The sequence below is a fragment of the Callithrix jacchus genome, chromosome 9 (genome assembly GCF_049354715.1).
Source record: "Callithrix jacchus isolate 240 chromosome 9, calJac240_pri, whole genome shotgun sequence".
Lineage (NCBI taxonomy): Eukaryota > Metazoa > Chordata > Mammalia > Primates > Cebidae > Callithrix > Callithrix jacchus.
In genome coordinates this window covers 57023494-57042430 of record NC_133510.1, presented here as the reverse complement: position 1 = coordinate 57042430, position 18937 = coordinate 57023494, and the positions used below count along the sequence as shown (strand labels likewise).

Genomic DNA, 18937 nt, shown 5'->3' with positions numbered 1-18937 from the left:
GAACATTAAACAAGCAGAACAAGTAATTTTTTTTTTTTGTTTTTTAGTTAAAAACCATGAAATTCAGGTCTGTAAAGAAAATTGCCATTTACTTTTCTATCTCAAATTTTATATGAAAGGCCTTAATATCTTAGTAGAGTAAAATGTGTGTCTATGTTTCATAAAAGGAGATTGAACTTATGCTTAAGTTTTCTGTCTTTTTTAAAACTCTTAAATTATTTCATTGGCTTGGAAACTGCTATTAGCCCTAATCACCTGGTACAATTAGAAAAGATTGCTATTTATTTATTCTTATATACATCCTAACATTAAAATATATTTTAATACTAAGATGTATTAAATTTTAAAGAAAAAATATGTTTTCCACCTTAGAAAGATCTTTTCTTGCTTTGGATTGGGATCCTGATTTGAAAAAAAGATATTTTGATGAAAATGCTGCTGAGGTAAGTCATCACTTGCTCATTCATGTTACCTATCCTTGATTTACTTTATGTAATTACCAGAGATAATCATACTGTTTTGTTATATTCTTTGCTTCCACCAAATACATTTATTTTGCCAGTAAAAAATTGGTCATGAACTAGAAAAGAAAGTCTTTGCAAAAATACCTTTTTTTTTTAAAGATTCAAAGTTTGTTTTCAACATGCTTTGGTCATCCAGATAGGAGTATAAAGGAATTATTTAGAAGTATGGTATAAATCTCAACTGAAATAAGCTTTATGATTCTTTTGAGAAAGTTTAGGAGTTTTCATTATTATTCATAGTAAGATGGTATCACTAAAATGAGTTTTGTTTCATTTGTTCTCTTAACTCAAGAAATACTTCTCTTTAGGACTTTGAAAAACATGAAAGTGTGGAGTATAAACCTCCTAAAAAACCCTTTGTGAAATTAAAAGATTGCATTGAACTTTTTACAACAAAAGAAAAGCTAGGTGCTGAAGATCCCTGGTAAGAGACAAAATTGTTTTTGTTTTCTTTAAGGATTTATTCTGAGGTGTGTGCCACATCAAGTTGAAAAAGTAATTACTGAATTTCTTTTGATAATAAATACTAAAGCTTTCTTTATATAGTAAGTTGTAGCCTTTTAAGAGGGATGGGAATGTCTTAAAAAAATACTACTACAGGCTGGGCGCAGTGGCACACGCCTATAATCGCAGCATTCTGGGAGGCCAAGGTGGGCGATCACAAGGTCAAGAGATCGAGACCATCCTGGCCAACATGGTGAAACCCCGTCTCTACTAAAGTTACAAAAAAATTAGCTGGGTGTGGTGGCATTTGCCTGTAATCTCAGCTACTTAGAAGGCTGAGGCAGGAGAATCGCTTGAACCCAGGAGGTGGGAGTTTCAGTGAGCCGAGGTTGCGCCACTGCACAACCTGTCGACAGAGTGAGACTCCATCTCAAAAAAACACCTGTAATCCTAGCACTTTGGGAGGCTGAGGTGGGTGGATCACCTGAGGTCGGGAGTTCAGAACCAGCCTGGTTATCATGGTGAAAGCCCATCTTTATTTTAAAAAATAAAATAAAATAAAAAAATTAAAAGTCCTATTTGCAAAAAAAAATTTTTTAATTAAAAACTATTATAGTGTTGCCTTAATTTCATTACTGTGTTTTCCATAATAGTCATTATACTATTAATAATTCGTTTTACTTTTTTTCCACGAAATTTTAGCTATATAATCATTTTGAGAGAAGCTTTTTAGGAAAAGTATAGTGAAACATTTTGTGGTGGAGTTCCATTAGAGCCCAGAAGTTTTGAGATTTTCTAATACCTATCTTCCAGGACAAATTTGCAATCTATGTCTTTTTCACATACTAAAAGAGAAATAATCTAGTCCTCATTATTTCTTTCAATGTGTATTTGTATATTAATTTATAATGGTTAAATCTATTTGGAAAATGTGTTGAAAATAAAAATAGGAAAAAGAGTTGCTTTCAACCTGGTACATATTAGGCATATGATAATTGCCCACTGAATAAATGTAGAACTTTCCAAACATTTCTGGTCTATTATTTTCATTAATGGGGGTTGTTTGTACCTCTATCAAACTTTAAATGCTTCTTTTTATTCTTAGGTATTGTCCGAATTGTAAAGAACATCAGCAAGCCACAAAGAAATTGGATTTGTGGTCCCTGCCTCCGGTACTTGTGGTACATCTCAAGAGATTTTCTTACAGTCGATATATGAGAGACAAGCTGGATACTTTAGTTGATTTTCCTATCAAGTAAGTTTTAATTGTACTTAGAAGCATTGGGCAACTCTTCTTTCAGACTGATGCTTTTTGTTAGTATCCTTTTTTTGTGAGACAAAGTCTTGCTTTTTCACCAGGCCAGAGTGCAGTGGCACAATCTCGGCTCACTGCAACTTCCACCTCCCAGATTGAAGTGATTCTCCTCCCTCAGCCTCCTGAGTAGCTGGGACTACAGGCGAGCACCACCATGCCCAGCTAATTTTTGTATTTCTTTAGTAGAGACAGGTTTCACCATGTTGGCCAGAATGGTCTCAATCTCTTGACCTTGTGATCTGCCCGCCTCAGCCTCCCAAAGTTCTGGGATTACAGGTGTGAGCCACTGCGCCCGGCCATAGTTATTATCCTTTAGTAAACATCAGATGTCATTGGACCCAATTGCAGCTTTCAAGTTTGTTTTGGAGTAGTTCTAACAATTTATAAGGATCAGTGTTTCAAAATTTTAATTTTTTTTTAGAGATTTTCCAAAGACCAAAGAGAAAATATACTTTTTTTTTTAAAGATGGGGTTTCACCATGATGGCCAGGCTGGTCTTGAATTCCTAACCTCAGGTGATCCACCCACCTCGGCCTCCCAAAGTGCTAGGATTACAGGCGTGAGCCAGCGCAGCCAGCCAAAAATATACTTTTAAAAAAATAATAAAACTCCTTCTGTATTACGTTATCTATGGGTTAATTGGTCTCATTTATAAATCTAAGATACTTTATGGTACTTAGTGATTTTGTTTATCCTAGGAATTATTTCATGATTACTCATCACTTATTCCTAAATATGCCAGTTTGGTTTTTTGTTTGTTTGGCTTTTGAGATGGAGTCTTACACTGTTGCCCAGGCTGGAGTGCAGTGGTACAGTCTCAGCTCACTGCAACCTTCATCTACTAGGTTCGAGTGATTCTCCTGCCTCAGCCTCCCAAGTAGCTGGGATTACAGACACCTGCCACCACTTATATTTTTAGTACAGACAGTGTTTCACCATATTTACCAGGCTGGTCTCAAACTCCTGGCCTCAAGTGATCCTCCCGCCTTGGCCTTCCAAAGTGCTGGAATTACAGTCATTAGCCACCTCGCTCAGCCCTTAATATGCTGTTTTCAAAAAGACTAAAATAAAACTGAATAATGGAATTGCTTAGAAGGATAACACAGTAGTGAAATAAATCATCACTATTGCATCATCCTTCAGTTTTCCTGTTGCCATTATATGACATCATATTTGTAAAAAGATATATTTATGGCCATACCAACTTCAATGCACCCCAATCTTGTCTGTAAAAAGATATTTAAAAAGTCTATACATCTTCATATTCTTTTTTTTCTTTTACCCCCTGCTTTTACTAAACAGTTGTGAATTCAGAATGACAAAAAGAGAACATTGTATTCTCAATCACTTATTCAACAGGAAGGACTTTGTCACACAATATTTTGCACAAGAACTTGTACTCTCCCATTTTGCAAAGAGAACTTTCAGTGGTATTATTTGATATTCTGTGGTATTTGTGCACCAAAATTTACTTGATACAGTTAGTAAATGGACAAATGCTAATGGCAGGTGTATCTACAAAGGTAACTAGAAGGAAATAGATTACATAAAACAAAATATTTATTGGATTGCTCATACTAATTGATGGTTATAAATTTAAAATTATATATAATTATTGAATAAAAAAAGATCATGTTCTTTTTAACAAAATAGTGAGCCATTAAAAGTTTTCAATAATATAGCATTTGGCAATGTAAGAATAAGAAAAAGAATCAGGAGTAATGACAAACTAGAATCTGTTAGAGATGTATTTAAAAATTAGAATCGTAATTGCTTTTTAATGATGCAAATACAAAAAGAACAACCAGAAATAATAATAACCTATTTACAAGATGGTCATTTTCCAGGTTCTTAAATGATAGATTATGATTAGTCAGTTACATTCAAAGAATGTTGCCCATTTCAGGTTTATAGGTCATCAAAGCCAACAAATGTAGAATAAAAATTTGATATATTAATATTTTTTAAAACTTCTGAGAAAGTTGTTTTCACTGTTCTTGTATTTTTCTTCACATAAATCACTTCCTTTTTTTTAATGTCCCACCCTGCCCATAAACTACTTTTTATAAAATTGACTTTAAAATAAAGATCCATTGGACCCAGGTGGTAAATAGTGATGACTGTTTCTCCTGATATACTGAGAATTAAATGTGTTAGCATAAAAACATTAATCTGAATAACAACATTCAACGTTTGTATTTATTTATTTTTTAATTTTTGTGGCTACATAGTAGGTGTATATATTTGTGGGGTACATGAGATGTTTTGATGCAGTGTGAAATAATCACATCATAGAGAATGGGATATCCATCCTCTCAAGCATTTATCCTTTCTGTTACAAACAATCCAGTCACACTCTTAGTTATTTTTATATGTACAATTAAGTTATTATTGACTATAGTCACCCTGTTGTGTGATCAAATAGTTGTTTTATTCATTCATTTTTTTTTAACTCATTACCATCCCCACCCTTCCCAGCCTCTATTAACCATCCTTCTACTCTTTCTGTTCATGAGTTCAGTTGTTTTGATTTTTAGATCCCACAAATGAGAACATGTGATGTTTATCTTTCTGTGCCTGGCTTATTTCATTTAACATAATGATCTCCAGTTCCATCCATGTTGTTGGAAATGGCAGGATCTCATTCTTTTTTATGGCTGAATAGTACTTCATTGTGTATATGTACCACACTTTTTTTAACCATTCATCTGTTGATGGACACTTACTTCCATCAACATTACAACATGTAGTTCCATCGAATCAACGAGATTTGGTTGTTGTTTCCAGATCTTAGCTGTTGTGAAAATTGCTACAACGAACATGAGAGTGCAGATATCTCTATGATATACTCAATGAAACATTTTAACATTTTCAACCCATAAACAAATCTTTGCCAAAACATTAATATCTCAGAGGTACATGTATGATTTGTTTTGTAAGTTACTTGACTCATAATTTCTTTATTGAGATACACACACACACACACACACATGTCAAACAACAATGGCAGAAGGGAATAGAATTCATTGCATTTAGGGACAACATAAAATTAACTTGATTTCTTTTTTAAACAGTGACTTGGATATGTCGGAATTCTTAATTAATCCAAATGCAGGTCCTTGCCGCTATAATTTGATTGCTGTTTCCAACCACTATGGAGGGATGGGAGGAGGACACTGTAAGTTGACAGTTTGCCTTTTTACCCAAATCATGGTGTTTGAAGAACTCCAGGCTTTTTTCTTTACGATATTTATTAATTCTTAAGGATAAAATCTCAGATGTGTCTTGCATATAGTAATTAAATATTGATTAATGAATGAGTCAGCTTTTGAACCTTTTTTTTTCCACACTCATAGAGGATTGAGTTCATTATACTCCTCAGTTCAGGGCCCAGGAGGGAATGTTGTTGTCTTAGAGTGCATTTCCCTCCACATTCTCCTTCCCCTTTGCTTTCTAACAAGTTTGATGCATATACTCTTGTAAATCATTAATATTTATTCATTTATATAATTAGTACTGTGGTATCGATCTCACTAGGTCTTGACTCTTACTAAGATTTATCTATGTTATTTTGTGTCTGTTTAGTCAGTTGTTTCTCACTGCTCATGATTTACATCTACCATATTTTATCTCTCCACGTACCTTTTGATGAACCTCTAAATTGCCTTTCACTTTCTACCACTGTAAGACTGATAAGCAATTGTTTATGGTATCCTGTGTAAGAATTTCTTTGGGCTGCATACCCAAAAGTGAGATTGCTGAGTTTAAGTAAGTGTTGTCAGATTGTTCCACTCTACATTCTGCAAGCGATTTATTTTTCTGTTGAACAATATTTGCATTCCTTGGATATATCCTACTTATCTTTGTATATCTTTGATACATAGCTGGATTTAGTCCAACTTATTTAGGGTTGTTACAGTTTCATTCATAAGTGAAATGGTCTTCTAAGTTTTTTATATTTTCATTTATCTTAGTTTGGAATAAAGATTAGAGTCATTAAACAAGCTAGGATGCTTTATCCTTCGTTTGGTTTTTTTGGAACATCTGGTACAATACAGGAATTGACTATTCATCAAAGTCTAGTAGAATTAACCTGTAAAGCCATCTAGGCTTAACAATAATTGTTTTTATTTATGTTATGCATATTGGTCTCCAGTTTTCTTTTTCCTTTTGTGTATATTTTGATGTTTTCTTTATATCTAAAAGTGTATCCATTTCATTTAGGTTTTCTAATTTATTTAAGAACTGTTTATAATACTTATATTATCCTGTTTTTGTCTTTTTTCATTCTTTTTCTCTGTTATTTTTTTTAAATCAATCTTTCTGGCTGGGTGTGGTGGCTCATGCCTGTAATTCTAGCACTTTGGGAGGCGAAGGCAGGAGGATCACAAGGTCAGCAGATTGAGACCATTCTGGCCAACATGGTGAAACCCTGCCTCTACTAAAAATACAAAAATTAGCTTGGCTTGGTGGCGCATGCCTGTAAATTCCAGCTACTCGGGAGGCTGAGGCAGGAGAATCACTTGAACCAGGGAGTCAGAGGTTGCAGTGAGCCAAAATCACACCACTGCACTCAGCCTGGCAACAGACTCAATCTCAAAAAAAAAAAAAAAAATTAGTCTTCCAGATTTCTCTCTTATTAATCTTTTCAAAGAATTAGCTTTTCATCTTATCAGATTTTTATTTTTGTTGTTGTATCTATGTATTCATTTTTATCTATTTATGTTTTTTGAGACCAGGTCTCGCTCTGTCACCCAGGCTGGAGTACAGTGGCATGATCTTGGCTCACTGCAGCCTCCACCTCCTGGGTTCAAATGATCCTACCAGCTTTGCCTCCTGAGTAGCTGGGACTACAGGCCATCTAATTTTTTGTGTATTTTTAGTAGAGACAGGGTTTCACTATGTTGCCCAGGCTGGTTTTGATCTCCTGGGCTCAAGCGTTCCTCCTACCTTAGCCTCCTGAGTAGCTGGGACTGCAGGTGCACGCCACCACACCTGGCCTGTATGTATTTATTCTATCTAATTGATTTCTTCTCTTCCCTTCATTGTATGGGAATGTAACCTCTTGTTACTCTGGGTTTCTGTGTTACTCTTCTTATAATTTCTTGAGTTGAATGCTTAACCTTTTTGCTCTTCATTGTTTCTCCTATACTGAAGGCTGTAATTAAAGGCTATAAATATTCTGCTAAGTACTGCTTTAGCTGTACTTAATATTTTTATTGTCTTTCAATTGTGTGTATGTTTCAGTTTCCTTTATGATTTCCTAATTAGCCCAATGTTATTTAATCATATGCTTAGTTTCCAAATATACAGAGTTTGTCACTTTGTTCTTTCAGTTTTATTACATAGCAGTTGAGAACATTGTCTTTATTAATCTTTAGGAGTCTGAAAGTTCCCAGTGTCTTAATACGTACATGGTTCGTTCCTTAAATGTTTATATGCTTAGAAAAAAATATACATTTCCCATTTAGATATGGAGTTCTTTGTATCTCTGATAGCTTAAGCTTATCAACTGTATTCAAACCATTACTCTCCCTGGTTATTTTTTATGTTCATTTTATTCCTGAGAGGAATTTTGTCAGGACTCCTACTGAAGTGTTGATTGATCTGCTTCTCCCAACAGTTTTATTAGTCCTTATTAATATTTTGCATAATTACATTTATGTTCATAATGGGTAGCTCTTCTGTGTTGTTCCTTTTACACCAGGATTTGACATTCTTGGCCCCTTTTTTCTTTTTCTCAGCTATTGCAAGTGTTACTCTAGCTTTCTTTTGGATATCATCATTTAACTTACAAACTCTCTGTGCCTTTTTGTTGAATGTGTCTCTTATAAATCACAGAGTAGCATCTGCTCTGCAGTGGTCTTGGATTGAGATTGACAAACTCACAACACACAAAAGGCTTCACCCAGCACCAGGTTGACTTAGATTTAAGACAGGATACAGGTCAAGAAACAATACAGCATACACAGCAACAGCTTAGCAGAGGTCCTATATGTAGCTGGAAGGGGAGAAAATAGGGTAGAGCATGCTCAAAGGAAGCTGCTCAGCCCATTGCTGTTTTCTTCCACTCCTCACCAAGGCTGATTTTCAACCAGAGTGCATGGGGTACAATCATATTAAGTGTCAAATATTTTGTTAGCCCAAGAGGGCTAACCCAGCAGCAATAAGACTCTGATTTAGGTAGCCTGAATATTGCTAATTTCTGTGACGAAGATTGAAGCATGAATTTAAAAGCTTTCTTCTGAATTGTCTTCTCATTTCTGCCTCCAGCCATTCTGTCGCATTCTTCAGTCATTTTGCATGCACATAGAAATATCCTTGAGTTAGTTCATTCTGATATGCCGTTAATCATATCAGTGACATATTGAGAACAGGGTTCTCAGTTTGTTTTTTTTTGTTAGCTTCTTTGACCTTAACTTCCCTCTGCTTCTGTGGTTTTTCTCCGTGGTTGATTTTTGAGGAGAGGGAACCAACAGCAGGTAGAATATGAAACATTTCTTCCACAGGGTAGGTGCTCAGTAAAATCGTTAACTAAACAACTTACAGTTTAAGCCGTTATTTTATTGTGGTGGGTTGGCTGGTTGACTGGTTGGTTGGTTGGTTGGTTGGTTGGTCTTTTCTTCTGGCTTCCAATGAAGCTTCACTAAAGATGATGATTACCTTACTTTCAAAGTAATGTCATTTCCTCTGATCATCATCCAAACAGGTAACTTAATAGAGAATATTGCCCTTTGGTTTTAGCCGTATTAAGGATAATACCTCAATTTCTTATTTATATATGAATGGGAAGGATAATAATTTTTACTTTAGGATGGGAAGAATTATTTAGGTTATGGAAGAACCATACCCTACAAAGTGTCGCTTTTTAGAAGCAGTGACCACAGTTAATTATTTTAGGAACATTTTGCAACTTCATTTCTTCAGTTACTGGGTAGTTTATGTAAGACATTGGATGGGAAATGGGGCTTTTTTTGACTTAAAGATAAAGCAGATCTTTAAAAATTATGTGGATTAATTAATCACTTTTTGCCTTTTTCTTGCTCTGTGCAGTCATCCCTTTGTATCAGTGGATACCACAGATGCTCAAGTTCCTTAGATAAAATACTGTACTATTTGCATATAACCTATCCACATCCTCTCATATACTTGTATGTGTAGATTATTTAGAATACCTAATACGATGCCTGCATGTCACTTCATTCACATGAATTCAGCATAGTACTCAGTACATGGCAAATTCAAGTTTTAGTCTTCAAAACTTTGTGGAAATTTTTTCCCCCAAATATTTTTGATCTGTGGTTGGCTGGGTTCAGGGATGCAGAACCCCTATATACAGAGGACCAATTGTACTTTTGTTAAAAACTGAAAGAGATTCTGGTGTTTGGAAAAAAAAAAAAAACTATAGCTTAATGAGTAGAGCTATCAGAAAACAAATTGTCATAGAAAATTTAATAATAGTTGAAATTTCAAACTTTGAAGTCAGAAACAGGTCTAGGTTTAAATCCTAACTGCTAGCTAATAGCTATAGTACCTTTAGTAAATTATCCTTCTTTTTTGATGCCTTAATTTCCTATCGCTAAGGTGGGGAGAATAATAGTGATAATACCTTCTTTATGAGATGATACATGTAAAATGTATAACACTATGCCTGGTACAAAGTAAGCACTACATAAATGTTAATTACCATTTATTGTCATTAGTGCTATTCTGTGAATTTAAAAGTAATCTATTTTTTCCTGAGATGAAAAAAGTATGTTTAAACTTATATGAAAATTATTTTAGGCATCTAATTGTGAAAATTATTCTAAGATACTTTTAATCATTTGAGTCGATTGATTGTGTAATAAATAAGCCTCATAGATGATTGTCAGGCAGTTTTAATAGATATTCCTTATATAGATGATTATAGACTTTTGAGAAGTCCCCAGAAAACCAAGATCATTTTTTCACAGTGATTATATTTTTTTCATTAGATACTGCTTTTGCAAAAAATAAAGATGATGGAAAATGGTACTACTTTGATGACAGTAGTGTCTCCACTGCATCTGAAGACCAAATTGTGGTAAGCTTGTCTTACATTTCCTGAAAACTATGGGATTCACTGTTTTAAGGAGTGAATATAAATTAGTAAAAGGGGCCCATGGAACACTGTAATCTACATTCTAGTAGCTTGAGTAGCTAAAAGTGACAATTCTTAGTTAAATAAATGTCAAATTGTCCCCTAAATAGAAATTTGTCTTCTAAATTTGCCCACTAATAAAAGCATAAATTGCAAGGTGAAAAAAAATTTAGTAGTTTTCAACATAGAGTTTCTAATAAAAATAATTAAGTTTTTTTGGAAAGTAGATTCAGCTCTTAACTTTCTAGACATTGACTACTCAAAGCCAGAATGTTTAAACAGGAGAAGAAAAATCCCTGAAAACCTTACAGTACCAGTGATCTTTGAAGTCTTATCCTGCCTTATAAAAATTAAGTATTTAAACTCAAAATGACATAATTTGAAAAAACAAATTACAGATATTTAAAATGTTAATGCTTGTATACTTGCTACTTTGATATTTTCTGAATAGTAGAAAAATTAGGAAGTTCTGTCACTTCACATTTAATATCAGTTTATCATTCACCGCTGACTCAGTTTGGTTTTGTGTATGTACATACAGATACATACATATATATATCCTGTTACTTGTCTCCCTATATCTATGATAAAAAGAGACTTGAACACTATAAATATTTTTTTAATTGTGTTTGTCTGAATTAACCACATTTTTGGTTTATACTTAAACTCCTAATTTCTTTTGTCCTGCAAAAGAAATTCAGTTCTGTTCTCCTTAATCTCCCAGCCCAAACATCCTAAAATTGCCCACCTTCTCCATCAGTCTTTTTAACAAGACTGCCCTAATCTTGGCTTCAAATAAACAATTATCTTGTTTATATACAATATATGAATTTGATGTTGCCATGTATTTTAGCAACGATTTTTTATTTAATGAACAAATTGAATATGCCTGTAATCCCAGCTACTTGGGAGGCTAAAGCAGGAGAGTTACTTTAACCTGGAAGGCAGAGGTTGCAGTGAGCCAAGATCGCGCCATTGTATTCCTCTTGGGCAACAAGAGTGAAACTCTGTCTGAAAAAAAAAAGAAAAAACATAGATAGATATGCACAAATGACTCCATTCTGAACAGAGTTAAAAAGACAGCTACCTCATGCCAGGTGCTGTGGCTCACACCTGTAATCCCAGCACTTTGGGAGGCCAAGGCGGCCCAATCATGAGGTCAGGAAATTGAGACCATCCTGACTAACATGGTGAAACCCCGTCTCTACTAAAAATACAAAAAAAATAGCTGGACATGGTGGCACATGCCTGCAGTCCCAGCTACTCAGGAGGCTGAGGCAGGAGAATTGCTTGAACCCAGGAGGTGGAGATTGCAGTGAGCTGAGATTGTGCCACTGCACTACAGCCTGGAAGACAGTGCCAGACTCTGTTTAAAAAAAAATAAAAGATAGTTATCTCTCAGTCCAGAGTTTAAAAGACAGCTACCTCTGATTTATAAACTAAAGATAACTAAAGATAAGTAAATTAACAATTACAGCATGATAAGTACTATTAAATACCTTACTATAGCCACTTAGAAAGGGAACTTCTGTCTCAACTCAGACTTGGGGTTTAAGGGGATAAGACCAGTAGAGGGAAGTTGTAGTACAGGGAAGTTCATGTGGTGAAGATGTCTGACCTGAGTCTGTTAGTAAAAATAAGAGTAAACTAAACAAAAGAAACAAAGGTGTTCTCACCAAAGAAAACAGTATTCTACAAAAACAAGGAGGCATGACCAAGCATGACATTTTAAGGGAACAGCATGTAAATGAATATGACTCAAAGGAAAAGCTCTTAAAGGGCAGGGGGAAGAAATTAGACTGGAGATAAATTTAGCGCTTAGATCAAGAAAAGTGGCATTCTGGTTGTTTAGACATTATGTTACAGACTATGAGAAGCCATTAGATTGTTAAATAAGAGAATAACATTGTTCAGTTTGTGTCTTAACATCTCTCTGAGAACATCATAGAAGGTATGTTGAAGACACTGAGTAAAGAAACAGAAAAGCCATACAGTAGACTGTCACATAATTTAAGCAATTAAAATAGTACTTAGAACGGTGTAAAGAAGGGGAGAATGGATTTATGAGATATTTACTGGTCAGAATTAATATAACTTGATAAAAGATAGATACAATAAAGATAATAGTTGTAGAGATCCAGAGAAGGAGACGTTTAAGATGACTCTTATTTCACCATTCAACAAGATTGGGAATATAGGAAGAATAGGTGCTGTTGAAGTTTGAGATGCCCATATGATAGCTGTGTGGAAATTTCCATTTAGTTCTTGGACTAATAACACTGGAGTTAATGAGTGAGAACTGATTTAGGTTATACATTTGAGTTATCAGCCTCAGGCAGCAGTTGAAGCCATAGGTTTAATTGAGTCACCTAGTGAGAGGATACATGTTGAGACAATGGTAGGCTGAGGACAGAACATAGTATGTTTAAAGGTCAGGATTTAATGAGTCCACAGAAGAGTCTGAGAAGAAACCAGAGAGATAGGAGATCTGAGTAGTGTTGTCACAAACGCAAAACATTGTTTATTGATAGAAAGAAATAGTGAAGCATTAAATGCTACTGAGACATTGACCAAAAGACCTGAAAAACAGACCCATTTCAGTTGTTTATTAAGTTATTGACCCTAGTGAAAGCCATTTTACTAGAATGGTTTGAGGAAAAGCTAGATTATTTTGAGTTGAGAAGTGTGCATGAGAGTGAATGATGAGTATTGACTACTCTGTTTATCACCCTATGAGGAAGAGAAAGAGAGAGGTATATTGCACCTAGAAGAGGAGGTAGAATGGAAAGGGACTTAGGAAAAGCCTTAGGTAATTTTTAATGGGAAAGAGAAAAGTCCAGTGGATAAGGACTCATTAAAGATACACAGTGATGACTGATGGAACAGTATCCTTAAGATGGTAGGAAAAGTTGAACTCTACAGCAAACATGGGTTGAAATGACTAGTATTAGAAGGAAGAAATTTACTTCTTCCTTAAGAGATGATAGGAAGGAAAGCATAGAACACTACTTCATGTTAGAGTAACTAGGTTAATCTATGATACAGTTGCATTTATTTCTTGGTCCAAATAATTTAGAAGCACATAAAGATTTGTAATTCTGATGACCATTCTTCCTTTAGTAGAAATCGTCTTGTTGTTAATGAATTTTAATAACTTCCATTTGACCATGCATTGTTTTTTCTATTTGACTTGTACCCTCACACCAAAATTGGTGACTAAAAATTCGTAATGTATTTAAGGTCCTCTTTGGGAATCATGACCATTTTAACATCCTTTGTTTGTTTTGACAGTCCAAAGCAGCATATGTACTCTTCTACCAGAGACAAGACACTTTCACTGGAACTGGCTTTTTTCCTCTTGACCGAGAAACTAAAGGTGCTTCAGCTGCCAGTGGCATCCCATTAGAAAGTGATGAAGATAGCAATGATAATGACAATGATATAGAAAATGAAAACTGTATGCACACTAACTAATGAAAGTCCCAGAAGCCATAAAAGAGAGACTTTCCTGCTGGTGGTATCTATGGAAATGATGAAGTTACCCACCACATTAAAACAAAAGTCTGAGATGGGGAGTTTCAGATAACCGAATGTAAATCCTTTATCAGATTTTAACTTGTGCAGTACTTGAAGTGAAACACAATGAAAACTTTAACAGAAATTGTCTCTTAATACATTTACAGTCTTGTATTTACAAGCTAAATATATATAGGAAATCACAAATAAATCCCTTTTAAGTTTGCTGCTGTTTTGATTAATTATGTTTCCTTTGATTTTTTTTGGATGTGAGTTAATTGATGACAAATGTTAAATTTGTGGATGTTGGTCATTTATTTTGCTCTAATAATACTGCAAGAAAACTATGGCTGAACTTAGTTTTTGGATAATCTAGTTCATGTGCATTAGGCTGCCGTATATACTACTATGATATTTAGCTGCAGTATCAATGTGGCATAAATACTGCGGCAGCGTTCTTCAGAAACCACATTTTCAAATTTATCCCGGTAATCGGTGTGGGCCTATTAAAAAAACTAAATCATGATACAAGAAACAGTCTTAGAAAAGATACTTCTTTTTGTAGTATCATTAAAAATCCAGAATATTATATTCATTTTACTGCCAATGTGGAGACAGATTCTACATTTCATATTCCATCTAAAGTCATTTTTCAGTTACATGTATTATCTACTGCTATTGGGATCTATTCTTCAGACATTCAAAAACAATTTTGCCTTAAAATGCATATCTTTAATCTGGTGTTGGTCCAAAATTAAAATTTTTGCTGTCTGTTTTTCTCTACCCCATTTTATGGTAATTTGGTTCTCCCAATTATTGTAATATAAGGACAGACTTAATAGTATTCTGTGTCCATAGTAATAATTGCATCAAGCTTAGATGAGAGATTTTTTTCATATACTGGCCTTTAAATTATTAATGCACAATTGGCTATAAAGGTAGGTCTGTTAACTTTCTTTGTGTGTTCCTGATGGAATTCACCATAGCCTTACAGCTTTTCTCAGACGGTAACTTGTTATAAGAGAAATGGCATTTGCATGTTCCAGAGTCAGAACCTGTACAGTATATAAAGCATAAACACACCTTGAATTTGATTTTAGTTCACCACATTCAAGGATCCAGGATGCCAAAAATATGTGTGAACATTTGAAACATTTTTATTTGCTGCTTTTTCCCTTTGATCTAGTTGAAAGAATGTATTGTAAATTGGCATACAATACTGCCTTTAATAGAAAACCTAAATGCTGGGGCACATTTCACATATCGACTACCTGAGAAATTGCTTTGTGTCCCACTGCTATTAAAGCAAAAAGTATAATGTTCTTCACTTGAACTAATCAAATACAATAGATTATAAATTGTGTATTGTAAATAAAAGTTCACTCTGTGAGTGCACATTTTGGTAAATTATTTATTTATGTTAGCATTTAAAAGTTTTAAAAAAAAAAATGCATTTGACCAGGATAAATGAGGTATGTTGATCATGGCTTTGCTTTATATCTTGATATTAAAGCTGGTTTAACATCCTGGTATTTTAAAAAGCTGCTTTGGTTTTTTTTTTTTTTCTTCTTCTTCTTTTTTTTTTAATGTAAACTAGCCTCCTGCATGACAGAGGTTAAAATTTTGTCTGCACTTGAGTTCACTTGAGTTTACATTTGAAATGTGCATGTTTATTTATACAGATTTCAATAAAGCTATTCAAGGCCTTATTTAGTCTTTTATTTCTTACTCTTAATCTTTTAATTAAAATCCCCTACTTTATGGTTAGATGACTATATGCTAGACTTTTTAGTTATAAATAGTTAATACTAGAAAGGAAATTACGTCAGAGCAAAATGAATCCTACTGTTAAGGGCATGTTTTAAAGTTGATTTTTTTCAACTTTAGTATTTATTCATTAAACATGTTTGTGTAGCATTCACTCTTCTAGAGTCTGGAGATATAGCAGTAAACAAATATTCTTACCTTCACTGAGCTTACTTTCTTTCTGCTGTCTACCAACTAATGTACTATATTTTCATTTTTCTTAAGGTTTAAAGAAAAATCAAAGCTAACTCTTTTAAACTCTTTTAAACCTAGATTATGGTCTCTATCCTAATTCTTCAGAGACCACTTTCTTTTTAATGCCTGTCATTAACTTTTATTCCCACTTAAAGAAGTGATGTTAATAATGCCATTGAAGCTGTCAAACTCAAATGTCATTTTTCAACTGCAAAAAGTAGACTTTAAAAATAATGCAAAAGGATAATACATATTCTAATTAAAAGTAGATATTTGGGCTGGGTGCCATGGCTCACACCTGTAATCCCAGCACTTTGGGAGGCCAAAGCAGACAGATCACGAGGTCAGGCATTCAAGACCAGCCTGCCCAACATGGTGAAACCCCATCTCTACTAAAAATACAAAAATTAGCTGGGCATGTGGCACACGTGGCAATCCTAGCTACTTAGGAGGCTGAGAGGTAGGAGAATTTCTTGAACCTGGGAGGCAGAGGTTGCAGTGAGCCAAGATATGGTCACTGCACTCCAGCCTGGGCAACAGAGTGAGACTCCATCTCAAAAAAAAAAAAAAATGGGTAGGCATTCAGGCTGGTCATGGTGGTTCACAGCTGTAATCCCAGCATTTTGGGATACTGAGGTGAGAGGATCACTTGAGTCCAGGAGTTTGAAACCAGCCTGGGCAACATAGTGAGAATCTCATTTGTACAAATAATTTTTTTTTTAATTAGCTGGGTGTGGTGGCACGCACCTGTGTTCCCAGCTACTCAGGAGGCTGAGGTGGGAGAATTGCTTGCCCAGGCAGTCAAGGCTGCAGTGGGCCAAGATCACACCGCTGCACGCCAGCCTGTGCAACAGAGCAAGACCCTGTCTCAAAAAAAAAAAAAAGTCGATATTCATAGGTAATACAGGGTAGTGGGAATATATCTAGACTAGAATTTCTACTTCTAGCTTTGCCACTTAGTAATCATGTGACTTTGAACTTAATCTTTCTTAGTCTGTTTCTTTACCTGTAAAGTAATGATAATAATAGCCATCATTTATTGAGCACTTACTATGGACCAGGCACTATATTAAAGTGTTTATATGCATTCTCATTTAATCCCACAACAGCTATGAGGTAGGGTCAGTTGTCATCCCCATTTTTCATATGAAGAAACCAAGATACAGAGCATTTAAGTAATATTACCAAGCTCACAGAATTTCTGTGTAGTAGAGCCAATATTCTATCCTCAGATATGTACTACCTCTTACTGTTAGAGTGTCTGCCTCATAGGATTGTCGAGAGCTCAAATGGGATTGTGTATTTTACGGGAAGAGCTTTGTAAACTTTATTACACGCGCTGATTTCTTCAGTCTAAATAGAAAAGCATCTTGAAGTCTAATGACTTTGCTTCTGAAGGTATCTTTAGCTCAGTATTTGAGCATTGAATAAGAAAGTACCCACTGGAATATTGACTAACCCATTCCCTTTTAAGAGTTGACTTCATTTGATTTATATACCTTTATTATAATATTAATTGATAAATATAATGTGACATTTTTTCTTATCCTTTTCATCTAACTTATGTCTCCTTTTCATTTCCCCAAATGCAACCCTGAATTTCAGGACTTTGTAAACTAGACTTTAGTTTTTTGTTTGTTTAGAGACTGGGTCTCACTTTGTTGCCCAGGCTGGAGTGCAGTGGTGTAATCATAATTCACTGTAACCTCAAACTACTGGGCTAAAGTGATGCTTCTGACTCAGTCTTATAATTTATTTTTAATTAATCTCCTTGAAAAAGTTGCAGCCTGATGCTTTATTTAAATATCTTGCTTTCTCATAATCTGTGTTCTTTTAGTAGTCCTGTATTTATCCTTGCTTTCCTGACAGCTGGATATAAAACTGCACAAAACGTTGATTTGGGCACGAAGAAAATATGTAAGTACCAAAATAGATGCAACATAAAGGTGGTGGGGTTTTTAATAAACTAATTTGATTGAAGTGAGAATATCTTATAAAATAAGCCAGGAGACTGAAATGGAGTCTCCTTCAGTGGTATACCAAAGGGAGTGTAGGGTGTAGTAGGAGCGTTCTACCTCAGAGAGGAGGAATATATTAGCACTGATAACATTTAAGACTGGTGTATGGTGACAAGAAAAAGCAGGCCAATTTTTAGTTTTATTATTTTTAAGTTATCTACAGATAATGCATTTTATTATTGCCCGCTTCCATCTCTCCCTATTTAGTATGTTTCTGATCTGTGCTTGTGCAGTATAGATGAGCACCTTCTCACCACATTTTTAAGATAGAAATGTGGAAAATTCTTGAGTCATAGACTAGGGGAAGAAACCAGAGGTCATCTAAAATATAAGAGGAGTGAGAAGGAAAGGCAAAGCTCATTGCTAGGTCCAAAGAATAAGGGTAGAAGTTTTTGTTCATATTTTTTACTTTACAACAAAATTTTAAAAATTTTTGCTCTTTGAATAACTTAACCTCAGAAATTAGGAAAAAACCTATCTTGAAAATATATTGATGCTTATTCCCAAATAAATCTTTTAAGTACCACTTGACCAGAGGATAGGGAAAGGAGGAAAAGCTGAGTGTATTTATATCCTTGCTAGTTTTTATTACGTATTCAGTTGTAGATCTATATTATATATTGTTTTATTATCAGATTTTCTAGTGATAAATATATATGATAGCTTTTTAATAAGCATTCTAGGTTTGGAGGCCATTTCAATTCCATATGTGTGTGTTTTAAGTATTTAATTCATATTTACTAAATACTAAGAAAAAGGATTTCCAAATAGCTCAGATAACAAAACTTTTATTTAAACTTGAGTTATGTCAGAATTGTATAAATGATATAGAATAGGCTTTAAAATACCAGAATTGGGAAAATAAAATATAAATGGTAAAAATACAAATATTCATCAAGACTTTTTTTCAACTAATGATGGGGGAAGAATTTTTAAATGGATAATATAAAACAGACAGTTCAAAAATTATTTTTGGAAAATATATGCATCCGGAAAC

At 34.4% G+C, this 18937-nt stretch overlaps 1 protein-coding gene across 6 annotated transcripts in view; it reads left to right on the top strand.

Annotated features, from left to right (window-relative positions):
• The window catches only part of USP15 (ubiquitin specific peptidase 15), a 159484-nt gene extending 143854 nt beyond the window's left edge, over positions 1–15630 (top strand). For 2 of the 6 annotated variants that reach the window (XM_009004139.5, XM_009004138.5), the window contains 6 exons: positions 373–443; positions 833–948; positions 2074–2223; positions 5358–5461; positions 10260–10348; positions 13697–15630. In XM_009004139.5, coding sequence (XP_009002387.1) covers positions 373–443; positions 833–948; positions 2074–2223; positions 5358–5461; positions 10260–10348; positions 13697–13879 — 713 coding nt within the window. In that variant the 3' untranslated portion in view covers positions 13880–15630. Of the gene's footprint in view, positions 1–372; positions 444–832; positions 949–2073; positions 2224–5357; positions 5462–10259; positions 10349–13696 lie in introns of those variants that run through there. The other 4 variants (XR_013521793.1, XR_013521792.1, XR_013521795.1 and 1 more) reach the window with 2 other exon arrangements.
• Positions 15631–18937: the final 3307 nt, after the last annotated feature.